The sequence below is a fragment of the Antennarius striatus genome, chromosome 20, assembly GCF_040054535.1.
Source record: "Antennarius striatus isolate MH-2024 chromosome 20, ASM4005453v1, whole genome shotgun sequence".
Lineage (NCBI taxonomy): Eukaryota > Metazoa > Chordata > Actinopteri > Lophiiformes > Antennariidae > Antennarius > Antennarius striatus.
In genome coordinates this window covers 6,846,843-6,858,630 of record NC_090795.1, presented here as the reverse complement: position 1 = coordinate 6,858,630, position 11,788 = coordinate 6,846,843, and the positions used below count along the sequence as shown (strand labels likewise).

The window sequence follows — 11,788 nt, the reverse complement described above, 5'->3', positions numbered from 1 at the left end:
CTGTGGGGGTATAATACGTAGTAAGTGATTTGATTTTACAGCATAAACTTGTGTATTTTAGTGAAGCCACATACACCACATACATGAAGCAGAAGAGATCCACAATAATTTTTACTGCAAATAGTAATTCCTTTATTCAGACGTTAAAAAGTCTTACAATATAGAGCTCCAGAAAAGATAAAAGTTCTTCAAAGGAAAAACATGCTTATACTACAAAGAAGAGGACAACTCTCCTTGCATGCAGAGGGGTCAGAGCTTCCTTGGGGTAAAACACTGTTCAAAAGACCATACCAAAACTTCCAGCCTCTGCAGAACATCAAACTTTAAACCTAATGAAGGCATGAGTAACAGTAGCCAGCTGAGCCAGGAAGTTTGAGACTATTTCCAGCGATTGGCTGCATAAGTTTCCAAAGACAATAAGGTTAAGATGTCTCTCAGACACCTTTAAATTTCTCCTGAAGCTAATGCCCAAATCTTATTTCCATCAACCAATACACTGTTATTTGAGCATCCCTCACAAATGCAGAACACCCTTTGCTGCACATTCAATACAATAGTTTGTCTTTCAGAAATATTTTCATTTTTTTTAATAACCCCAGGAGAACCTCTGAACCGTTTGCCATCAGTATGCAAGAAATAAAAAGAACAGTTGAAGAGGAATTAAATTATCAGGCTGGAAAACAAAGTTATTCAAAAATTATGAGTGGTGAACACGTTTTCCCACCACCTCAGAACCGTTGAGCCTTCCTTCTTCCTGTAATGAAGAGATGGATTTCTGCTTTTCCCTTTGCGCATGACATAAACAAACTTGTCAGACACAAATCCCATGGCAAGGGAATAGTCTCAATTGTTCCACGTAACAACTCAAAGCATCACTCCAAGCTGACCACCTGGGACATGTGTATCAGTGATAGTTTTTCAAAAACTTTTACAGTTTCAAACCAACTTCTGTTGTTCAACAGTATAGATATGCCCCCATTAGCTTTATAATTGCATAAAACAACTCAAACACAAACCGAATGATTTGAACACACTACAAACTCCCCATCACCGAATCTAAAACTGAACTTGGAGACTCGAGCTTTTTGACATTTTCCAATCTTTTGTATGAAGAACAAAATATGAAATAAATTAAAGGGGACGACTTTGTAAAATAAATGCAGCATTTTTTGTACTTTAAATTTGTTTTCTCTTTTTAGTGTCCTTTGTAGAAAGTGTTGAATGTGTTGACCCTGGGGCACATGTCACAGTTCTGTTTCTGTGGCGGCAGGCACATCTGCTCTTTCCAAAAGCTCTGCCCCTACTCTGCCTTCTGAAGCTCTCCGGTGGGCACCGCACATGGGCTGCGCAGACTCTTCTGCAACACATGGGCATCTGCGGGCTCTATCCTCTTGTAGTAATTCTTTTTTGTTTCGATGATCTCAAAGCCAAACTTCTGGTAAAAGTAAATTGCTGACTCATTGCTGATCTGCACATGACTGTGGGAGGGAATAAAGTAAGTTAGTCAGTAATAGTGCTAAAACAAAAAGTAACAATGGAATGAATTATTTTCACACTCAAGATGAAATAATCTGCAAAACTGATCAGTTTTTGTTAATTTTTTTTAAAATTACCAGTAATCTAAATTGAAACCATGTTCTCAATGCAGAATCAGATCACCAACAAAAATGTTTCATGCATCTTCTGCTTTTATACACTCACAGGTAAATATTGTCAAAAGTGCCGTCCTTCTCACATATGTTAAGCACATGATTCAGCATCTTTGTACCTGAAAACAAAATACAAAGGGTAAGTCAGACCAATGAAACACAAGATTGCAAGATGCACTGCAACATCATCTCAAGACAAGGAACTCCTTACCAATTCCAAGTCTACGGTAAGGGGCTAGACAGCCGAGTGTCATAATGTACAGCCTCTTCTGGTTCTGTGAGTGGTCAACTCTGCAGCACACAGCACCCACTGCAATGTCATTGAAGTATGCTGAATGACAGAGGAAGAAAGATTTAAATGTCAAAAAAGAGGGAATCTTCACTAATCTGCATTACAAAGACATGACTGGCTGCCGAGGGTGGAAATGTGAAAGTTTCATGACAGTGCAATCAATAAGGACATGCATATGGATGCATGGCGTTGCAAAATCCAAAATGATTCAGTGACTAAGAATTGAAGTCTGACTTCCCCTTTAATATGTTATTTAAGAAATAAACTAGCTTTGTGATTTTCTTAACAATTGTTTCCAGGAATGTTGGAGCAGGAATGTACGTGATGGTACTTACCTAGCTTTGCAAGCTCACCAACTTCCAACACATCTTTGTAAAACTTGTCATTGTAGCTCACAGGGAAAATGACCTGGTTCAGGCGCTTCAGCTGCTTAATGTTGTGGGGTGTAACATCCCCCAGCTCGATCCGGCTACTGGAACAAGAGCAAAACGGTCAAATGAACAGTCAAATTGTTAAGGATCATTTGAATCGTAATGTCATAAAAATGAAACAGGTATTTGGTAACTTTGGAATTTTGCTTAAGAATCAAGAGTACTCGAAAAAAACAAACAACCCTGCCATAATACACTGTCTTCACTGAATAAACAGTGACTCTGAATCTGGAGCTATCAACCACTTTAATTACTCAACTGACTGAAAATTAGGTTTACGTTTAAGTTTTTAAAAAAAAAAAAAATAAGCGGACCTCTTCCAGTTCCCAAATATGACATTATGCCTTTCCTGTGCTAATTTCAGTAACAACAAATGTTTGTTATATTTATGCATATTAAACATAAACTTTTAAGTTGATTTACAAAACTTATGATGGTATAATAGTTGGGTTTTTTTAAATCATAAAGTTGCAGTCCTTCCATCATATCTCAAAATCAGGACAAACAATTCAGATTAAGTTTGAGTATCACACAGTGCAATGACAGGCTGCACAATACTTCCTGGTACCAGACAAAACCATACTAAATCTGCCTTCCAACAACACATAGACGTGAAGCTTGCGATTACTTAAAACAGCTATAACACTTGTTAAAATCAAGTCATTACAGTAACTTGGAAGTATGCAGCTAAGTGAAAAAAGCACAACTATCCAGTGTGTGTGGTTGACAGGGTTCACTTGAGGTATTTATAGGAGACTACACATCCAAAAAAACAGCTGTTGATCACGTGTTTACAGTGCCAGCATCAGTACACTTACAACTAGAATATCTGTGAAATTTTACCCGAATAATTAAAAAAGATGAAGTTCTTAATTCAAAATGCGTTACAACATTACTGCTAATGTGCGTTTAAGTTGGTTCACACATGTCAGGTTACACAAAACAAGCTGGTACAAACTCTGGAGTTGATGTCAGGTCTTGTAATAATACGGTCACTCGTCTTTACGTTACGTTAATTGACTTTACTCCTTACTGCTGCAGAAATTCATATGTTGTATTTGAAGAGAACAGAATTTACATGGGAGTCAAGGTCTGCCTCTATAGCTTGGCTAAGGTGGGCTTACTGACTCAGCTTCCAAATTGCAGCTAGCATGTTAGCTTTGCTTGTCGCTATCAGTTCGGACAGACACGCGTCTCAACTCAACAAGACTATCGGTGCGAAAACATTTGTAGTAATTGTGCTGTCATATGTATGTTTCGTCCTAAACCTAAATAAAAGTAGCGTAGCAAGCTAGCTAGCCTCGACGTCTCCTCCCCGCCTCCCCTTGTAGAAAAAAAATAGACATGAAAAACTTTAGTCGCGCTAAGCTACTTATTCGTGATTCAAAAGGTTACACTCACCCTTTCATTGTAAACAGATAATATCCTTAATTTTCGATTAGGCCAAACTTAACAGTTATTTGGGGTAAAATAGAGGAATTTTGAGAAAGTTAGGGTCGGGGATGCGTCCCGTTTTACCCTCCACATGTAGCTAGTTTCAGTGGTTACAGTTAGCTTAGCCGCCGCACTCCTTCCACGACTGTGTGGAGAGTGTCAACCCTGACCCCCGCATGCGCACTGACACAACTGCGTTGTTGTTATGGTCCCTGAGTTTGGTCTCTCAGGACAAACTCAACTGACGCTCTCTGTTAAGGGAGAGTCACAATGTAATTCAAAACAGAGAAGCTGTTCTTTAACAGCTATACAATTTAGAAGGACATATTTAATACAACACGTGGACGTGTTAAATTTCAAATTTTTATCATATTCATATTTTAGACTATGATAGAGAATATAATAAAATATTATTGACAGGAATTTGTCGGCGAAGTCGCCTTCATCTTGGTTCAAGCGTTGCTGCAATTAATTTATTAAATTAGACATAACTGCTCTTTTGGATATATGCTGTGAATGAAAAATGGTACAGTGTAAGGCTGTGTGTAGAATAGTCTACAAAAATTTTCACAGCGTTCTTGTGGTGCAATTAATTATTATTCAAACGATTTACAAATTTAGGGATACGGCGATCGATCTCCAATCCACAGTATTTGTAGATCTTTGCAGTCGTCACGGGGCGGATCCAAAATGGCGGCGGTAGCTTTAGCCCATCGGTAACACCGAAAGCGAGTGAATGAAGTCAGCTGACCTCAGCCTGCTGTCACGCATCGCAGCAACCATCGTTTCTCTCCAGATTCAAGACAGTGACCCGCAGCCTCACAACCAGACGGTAACTATTTTAAAAAAGCTTCATTTTTACTGCGCTCCAGAGTTTCAACATTTCACACTAAAAATGGCTTTTTAAAAATGTTGTTAACGTTACACTTCAGCTATTCCGTTGCACCAAAACGGTGGAGCCAGCGAATTTCAACCAGGCCGAGCTATTAGTATAGCTATCGCTTTATAATACCGATTAATGGACAGCTAGCTAACGTTGTTTTTAGTTCTCATAACATCGGACGGAGCAGATATTTCTTCTGATGGTTTTCTGCTTGGATTATTCTTATCTCTCTGTGTGTGTTAAGCTAGCTCAGGTACAGTTTTTTAAGGAAAGATATCAAACTGAATATTAAATTTCCTAGCAGTGTCCCAGTGCCCATTATGTACCATATGGTGCACATGACAGCGACTGTTTGTATGTGTTTCCACGTTAAATCAGCAATCTGTCAATTCCGGGTTTTTGTAATTAACGTCACAGTGTCAGGGGGTTCCGAGGGATCACACTTTCGTGTAACATTTGTGAGCCTATTTTTGCGCGAATATCTAAATAATCAAATACGAAAAAATACCCCGCGTTCATTCTTCATTTACAGAAAGCACAGACGAACACAGGACGATTTTAATCGTCTCTGTCCGCTTTAAATGCCATATTTCTCTAGCATTGCATTTATACATTGAATGAAAACAGATGGGAGACCCCCAGCTTTCTTTACCATCTATCTCGAATTTGCCAACATAACACCGAACGAGTGTAATAATGAAAGATGGTATTCTGTTTGGAAAACCCCATTCCCATTTTATGTTGCGGATTGTGGTCAGAAAAATTAGTTTTTGTTTCCACACGTGATTTGGACTTCCCAGTTTTTCACCATACTAGTTTTCCACTTCCTTAAAGGGTTCCTACAGCCGCCAGTCATGTGCCTAAAAATCATATGATCAAAAGTCGAGTGTCAGTTCTCCTGTCGAATTGGAATGAATACAGCAATTTAACAATCTGGTAGTCATTGTGATTGTGATATTTTTTGTGTGACAGTCATAAATAATAATTATTCAAGGTTGAACATAAGTACTTAAGTATTTCAGTTATCCATGTAAATTGAGATAATAACACATCAGTGCAAAATGAAAGCAGAAAGCTGGAAGAGTGGTGACACCTTCCTGTAATTCCTATATTGACCTGTAGGAGTCGCTGCTGTGCGCCTGCACAGATGGGCTAATCAGCCTAGCGTAAACAGGAAGATCAGGGCATCTCTGGGAAGGACAAGAAAAGGGCATACGTGTGGAACACCGCATCTGATGATGCTGTCAGATGAAACCTGAGAAATGGTGAAACACATTTAAGAAGCGTGAGCACGTTGAATCATTAATAATGTAAATTGTGTGTGGCCGATGAAGCCGTTTTTATTGTGAGGAGAGCATCTGCAGTGAGCTCTGCGTGGGGAGGGGTTTATGTCACGACTGGTGGAAGCCGTGTTTGAGTCGGTCATGTGATCAAATGGTGTTAACGTAGTGTCCGTTCCGTTCTGTTGCCAACAATTAAATTTAATTATTTTATTTCACATCTTTTTCTGTGATGCTGATATTATATTTGACTTGTTTTAAATCTGTACTGAAGTTATTTAGTGTTGAATCTAAAGCTGAAGGTGACAGTTGCAGGTGAGCTTTGCTTTCTTATAGAAAACTTGGTTTTCTATAAGAATTAGCCAAAGCATACCTGTCACGCCTTTATGTCTGAAGCCGGCCTGATGCCTCATTTTGCATCATATAATGCTTGAGTTCTCTCCATTGTTATTGATTTTTTATTTTATCTTAAGTAATATTTGTTCTACATGCTGGCCTGTAATGCAGTCAATTGTAACTAATGAAAGTACTGTCACACACAGTCGCTTCATGGTTGTTTATAAGTGCTCGATAATTAAAATGTAAATACCACTGAAGTTGCTGAAAGTGACTGTTATGAAGGAGATCATCCCTCATCTGCAAAAATCCTCTGATTAATTTTCTCTCTCCCTTCAGCTCTCTGTTGCCTGACGTCCCCCTCACGTTATTCTGGTCCTGTCTTCTCTCCCTGCAGTTGCCCTACTAGATATCTGTAAAGATGGACATGTCCAAGCTGCCCAAGATCAGGGATGAGGAGAGAGAGACCCAGTTTGGATATGTTCATGGAGTATCTGGACCAGGTTTGCCATGTTGTTTATACAAGTATCATCATGATTATCAAAATGTACGGAATAATTCACATTGACATGATTCGTTTAGGAATAAACATGTCCTTCAAAGAGGATGTGTTACGTTTGATAACTTTTGCGCAAAATTTTCCCTTCAGGAATGAATTTTTCCTTATGACTCAGACATGAATGCACCATTACTCTAAAATATAAACTAAAATCGGAAAACGAGCTGAACGATCCTTTTCTACAGTAATATCTGACTCAACACAGGAAATGAAAGAAGGACAGAATGGTCCATCCGATTCTTCAGTGTTTTTTGTGTTTGCAGTGGTCACAGCCACAGCGATGGCGGGAGCGGCTATGTATGAACTCGTCCGTGTCGGCCACAGTGAGCTGGTGGGAGAAATCATCAGGCTGGAGGGAGACATGGCCACAATCCAGGTCTACGAGGAGACGTGTATCTTTTTGATCATGTGACTGATGGACCAAAAGAAGACATCAAACACATCTTGCAAAATATTTTCTAACATATATTTATTTTTACATGTGATTTGTATTTATTTATTTTTCGGACATGGTTAATATAATAGACTTAAAACCTTCATCACATTTACAGCAGGCTCCAGAAAGGCTCCACTGAGTTACGGTTACAGCCTCAATTTTAAGTAATATGTTGATCCTAAAGTATGAAGAGAGAAGGAAGTTAAAGGAACTGAGAAAAAATTGAATGTTAATAAAAGGCAAGGCAAGTATATTTATCCTGCACACTTTACAAACACAGACAGAACATAGTGATTTGCATTAAGCAAAGAAATGGGTATTTTTACAAAAGTAAACAATAAAATCAATTGTGACGAAATAACTAAATAAAAATTGGTTACAAAATAAATGTCAACAGAATAAAGCAGGTACACAGTGAAGGTGGAGTTTTCTTCCTGAGCTTGAATCCAGCCGGTGTGTCTGTTGGAGACCCGGTGCTGCGAACAGGGAAGCCTCTGTCTGTGGAGTTGGGTCCAGGAATCATGGGGTCCATCTTTGATGGTATCCAGCGACCGTTAAAGGACATTAATGACCTGATGAAGAGCATCTATATCCCCAGAGGCGTAAACATCGGTGCTCTCAACCGGGAGCTGAAGTGGGACTTCATTCCCGCTAAGAGCCTGCGGGTCTGTGATTCCAAACCTTTTACGAATGATTGTTAAACCCATTCAAATAATCAGGAACTCAACCTTTATTTAATCTCTATTAGGTCGGCAGTCACATCACAGGAGGAGATATTTATGGCATGGTGAACGAGAACTCCCTCATCAATCACAAGATCATGCTGCCTCCTAAAAACAGAGGCACCGTCACCTACGTGGCTCCACCCGGAAACTACGACATCAACGTGAGTACGCCGCACCTCCAGCAGCGGCTGGGAAGTAGCCGTTAAATGTTGCATTGTGTGGCATGCGTCTGTGTCTGCGTCAGGACGTGGTGATGGAGCTGGAGTTCGAAGGGCTGAAGGAGAGGTTCACCATGGTGCAAGTGTGGCCTGTCAGACAAGTGCGACCCGTCACGGAGAAGCTGCCCGCTAATTATCCCCTGCTCACCGGACAGAGAGTGTTGGACTCTCTTTTCCCGTGCGTCTCACATCCTTGACAACTGTTTTTTTTAAAAAAAAAGTCTTTGGCGGTTTTCCTCCACTCATTTTTCTTGTTTTTGTGAAGGTGTGTGCAGGGAGGAACCACAGCCATCCCCGGAGCCTTTGGTTGTGGAAAGACTGTCATTTCTCAGTCCCTGTCCAAATACTCCAACAGTGACGTCATCATCTACGTGGGGTGTGGGGAGCGTGGGAACGAGATGTCAGAAGTACTGCGAGACTTCCCTGAGGTGGGTAATGAGAGACGCACTCGTGCATCTCAGCTGTGATTTTATTGGTGTTCTGACATTGTTGTCTGGACTACAGCTGACCATGGAGGTGGATGGGAAGATAGAGAGCATCATGAAGAGAACGGCACTGGTGGCCAACACCTCCAACATGCCTGTAGCTGCCAGAGAAGCCTCTATCTACACAGGTCTCTATAATGATTGCATGTCCTCACACTCCCCCTCCTGTGATTGCAACTGACTGTTTGTTTTGGCAGGAATCACGCTGTCCGAGTACTTCAGAGACATGGGATTCAACGTGAGCATGATGGCTGACTCCACCTCCCGTTGGGCAGAAGCTCTTAGGGAGATTTCTGGGCGTCTGGCTGAGATGCCTGCCGGTAAGTTTCCAGTCTCCTGTAGAGTCAGAGAAACATGTAAGGTCCTGTATCTCAACTGTGAAGGAATAAATGCATTTGTGTTTACGTGTTATTCAATGAACGACATGAGAAAATCATTGTCACTAAATCATGTAACTCAGATGCTCGGAAGCTAACAAAAGGATATCAAGTCCATGATAAATTCAAGTTTGGCATGATAGAAGCGCAACAAATTAGAACCCTAATCCAAATTTCAGTGACAATAAAATAATGCATCTGGGTCTTTTCCTAAATCTGGTGCCCCAGCTCCCCAACCAAATTCAAGCTAATCTTTGAAGTACCGGAAGTTAATTTATAACTGACAAAGATCGTACGCCCTGAATCCTCACTCTGTTTCTTTGTCAGATTCCACTCCAAAAATGACACATAGTGTTTGTGTAATCCTGCTAATGGAAAAAAAAACATGGTGAAATCACAGAAACACATTTTAAAATCAAAGGGTTGTAGATTCTTAAATGTGAGTCAGCAGGTTTCCTCTATTCTTTGATTTCAGAATTAATATTTCTGGGGGTTTGACAGAAATAGTCCCAAGAACCTTTGTCTCAGTTGTTTGTGTAACTGTGTTAACCTCGGAGGAAACCTGAGGCTAGTCTGTTTACTCTTGAGTGTTTCCTCTCTCTGCCCACAGACAGTGGTTACCCTGCCTACCTGGGGGCCCGTCTGGCCTCTTTCTATGAGCGGGCCGGGAGGGTGAAGTGTCTGGGTAACCCTGAGAGGGAGGGGAGCGTCAGTATAGTGGGAGCGTGAGTACTGCTTCATTTTGTCCACTAGGGGGAGACATTACCCTGCGCGGTTCAACACCACCAACTAATAGGTCTGTTCTCCCCACCAGTGTGTCGCCCCCTGGTGGTGACTTTTCAGACCCTGTTACTTCAGCCACCCTCGGTATTGTACAGGTGAGTCATCAACCTGAGAACCCGCCATGATTCCTGTTTTCTGCTGATATAAAAAGCTCAGTTCCGAATTCCATTCTTCCTCTGTCAGGTGTTCTGGGGACTTGATAAGAAGCTGGCTCAGAGGAAGCACTTTCCCTCCGTGAATTGGCTGATCAGCTATAGCAAATACACTCGTGCTCTCGATGAGTATTACGACAAGCACTTCCCAGAATTTGTTGCCCTTCGGACCAAAGCAAAGGAGATCTTGCAAGAGGAAGAGGACCTGGCTGAGATCGTGCAGCTTGTCGGAAAGGTAATTTAGCAGCAGCCCACAGCATCGGTTTGATCTTTGGATGCACTCAAATCTGATCTTCCCTTTTCCAGCCACGCAACTTCAAAGTCAAACTCTTAACTCAGGACTCACACATTTACTCTAAGTTTGCTTGTTGCAACGTATTTTCAAAATCATTTATTTCTTTTCGCAGGCATCGCTGGCAGAAGGTGATAAAATTACCCTGGAAGTGGCCAAATTGATCAAAGACGACTTCCTGCAGCAAAACGGTTACACGCCTTATGACAGGTAATGTCTAGCTCACTGCATCGTCTACCCCATTAAATTTTGGCTAGAGATTTAAGCTGTTGAAGAGATACTAAAGGTGAAAATGTGATCTAGAAACAACTCAAGACATTCACAGAAATAATGGATCTAATCTCCTGATTACTGATGATTTTCTTCTCCACAGGTTCTGTCCCTTCTATAAGACGGTGGGGATTCTCTCCAACATGATTTCTTTCTACGACATGGCACGACACGCAGTAGAGACCACAGCTCAGAGCGACAACAAGATCACTTGGGCTATGATCAGGGAGCACATGGGGGAAATCCTCTATAGGGTCAGCTCCATGAAATTCAAGGTGTGAGACGATTTTGTGTGGAAGCCTGAGAATGAATGTGTGATTGAATTGGTCCTCAAGAAGACCTAAAAGTTCGAGTGTAAAAGCATATTTACATAATAAACTTTTTATTTGACTCATCAACATCTAGAAAAATATCACAGACCATCCCATGTCTCTGTTCTCTATTCTGGCTCATAAGTCTGTGTTTCTTTAATGGTGCAGGACCCGGTGAAGGACGGCGAGGCGAAGATCAAGGCCGAGTACGCTCAGCTATTGGAGGACATGCAGAACGCCTTCCGTACTTTGGAAGAATAGGCTCCCACCTCTCCCTACCTTTCGGGTTTTCATCTCTGAGCCCTCCACTGCTGAATCACATTCCACCTCCCTGTATCCCCAAAAACTTATGTGCTCCCCTGTGCTCCTTTTTTTTTCTTCCTGTGAGTGTGTGCGTGTGCATTTTCAGGTGGAGGCAAAAGAGAAAGATGTACTGTATTCATTGTTATCTGTTGCCTTGTGTCGGCATTCTCTGGATCCTCTGCATGATCACTGAGTGGAGATTTCATGTCTGTATGAAAGAAGGACCTTTCCCCTCATCTCTTCCTTTCTCTGTTTACATAATTTGTGTGTGCGTTCGGTCGTGATGCCCTTCCTGGAGACGGTTGTTTTCTTGATGTATTGTAATTCATAAACCACCTGTACAGAAGAGTATTGAACATAAATTTAATAAGATCCGTCTATTTATTGACAGCGGTGTTGATGTTAAGGCTTCGCTGTTCTTTTTTGTTTTTATGGTTGTGTTTCACGCTGTGCAGTGTTGTGTAGTTTGCTGTGTGAATGTGTAGGCATTGGACTCTTCCGTCCACGACTTTCATCATGTTGTTCCCAAAGAATTAAACATGGGGGAAACAAATGACGTGTTGTGTGTCTGT

The 11,788-nt window shown here is 41.1% G+C and overlaps 2 protein-coding genes across 4 annotated transcripts; one reads left to right on the top strand and one right to left on the bottom strand.

Moving 5' to 3' along the window:
* Positions 1-114: 114 nt before the first annotated feature.
* naa50 (N-alpha-acetyltransferase 50, NatE catalytic subunit) lies at positions 115-3,965 on the bottom strand. Of its 2 annotated transcripts, none has more exons than XM_068304077.1 (5): positions 3,774-3,965; positions 2,277-2,413; positions 1,861-1,980; positions 1,702-1,768; positions 115-1,478 (listed from the first exon to the last, which is right to left on the bottom strand). In XM_068304077.1, the coding sequence occupies exons 1-5, from the start codon at positions 3,779-3,781 to the stop codon at positions 1,301-1,303; spliced, it is 510 nt and encodes a 169-aa protein (XP_068160178.1). In that variant the 5' UTR covers positions 3,782-3,965; the 3' UTR covers positions 115-1,300. The 2 variants fall into 2 exon arrangements, with proteins under 2 accessions (XP_068160178.1, XP_068160179.1); XM_068304078.1 differs by having other exon boundaries at positions 2,277-2,410.
* Positions 3,966-4,504: 539 nt separating this feature from the next.
* Positions 4,505-11,763, top strand: atp6v1ab (ATPase H+ transporting V1 subunit Ab). 2 transcript variants are annotated; one of them, XM_068343815.1, is made up of 15 exons: positions 4,505-4,638; positions 6,703-6,808; positions 7,128-7,256; positions 7,751-7,965; positions 8,049-8,186; positions 8,270-8,421; positions 8,509-8,671; positions 8,748-8,856; positions 8,926-9,048; positions 9,716-9,830; positions 9,920-9,983; positions 10,072-10,275; positions 10,448-10,542; positions 10,706-10,877; positions 11,082-11,763. In XM_068343815.1, exons 2-15 carry the CDS (start codon positions 6,727-6,729, stop codon positions 11,172-11,174), a joined length of 1,854 nt encoding a protein of 617 aa, XP_068199916.1. In that variant the 5' UTR covers positions 4,505-4,638; positions 6,703-6,726; the 3' UTR covers positions 11,175-11,763. The 2 variants fall into 2 exon arrangements, with proteins under 2 accessions (XP_068199916.1, XP_068199917.1); XM_068343816.1 differs by having other exon boundaries at positions 4,506-4,638; positions 6,645-6,808.
* Positions 11,764-11,788: the final 25 nt, after the last annotated feature.

What these genes read in the sequence shown, in the direction of transcription:
- naa50 (XM_068304077.1), bottom strand. An exon ending in TGGTGAGCTTGCAAAGCTAG is followed by an intron (nt 1,981 to 2,276) that starts GTAAGTACCATC and finishes TCTGTCATTCAG; the next exon opens with CATACTTCAATGACATTGCA. An exon ending in ACTTTTGACAATATTTACCT is followed by an intron (nt 1,479 to 1,701) that starts GTGAGTGTATAA and finishes TCCCTCCCACAG; the next exon opens with TCATGTGCAGATCAGCAATG.
- atp6v1ab (XM_068343815.1), top strand. Translation starts at nt 6,727, where the DNA reads ATGGACATGTCCAAGCTGCCCAAGATCAGGGATGAGGAGAGAGAGACC. An exon ending in TTCCCGCTAAGAGCCTGCGG is followed by an intron (nt 7,966 to 8,048) that starts GTCTGTGATTCC and finishes AATCTCTATTAG; the next exon opens with GTCGGCAGTCACATCACAGG. An exon ending in TACTGCGAGACTTCCCTGAG is followed by an intron (nt 8,672 to 8,747) that starts GTGGGTAATGAG and finishes TCTGGACTACAG; the next exon opens with CTGACCATGGAGGTGGATGG.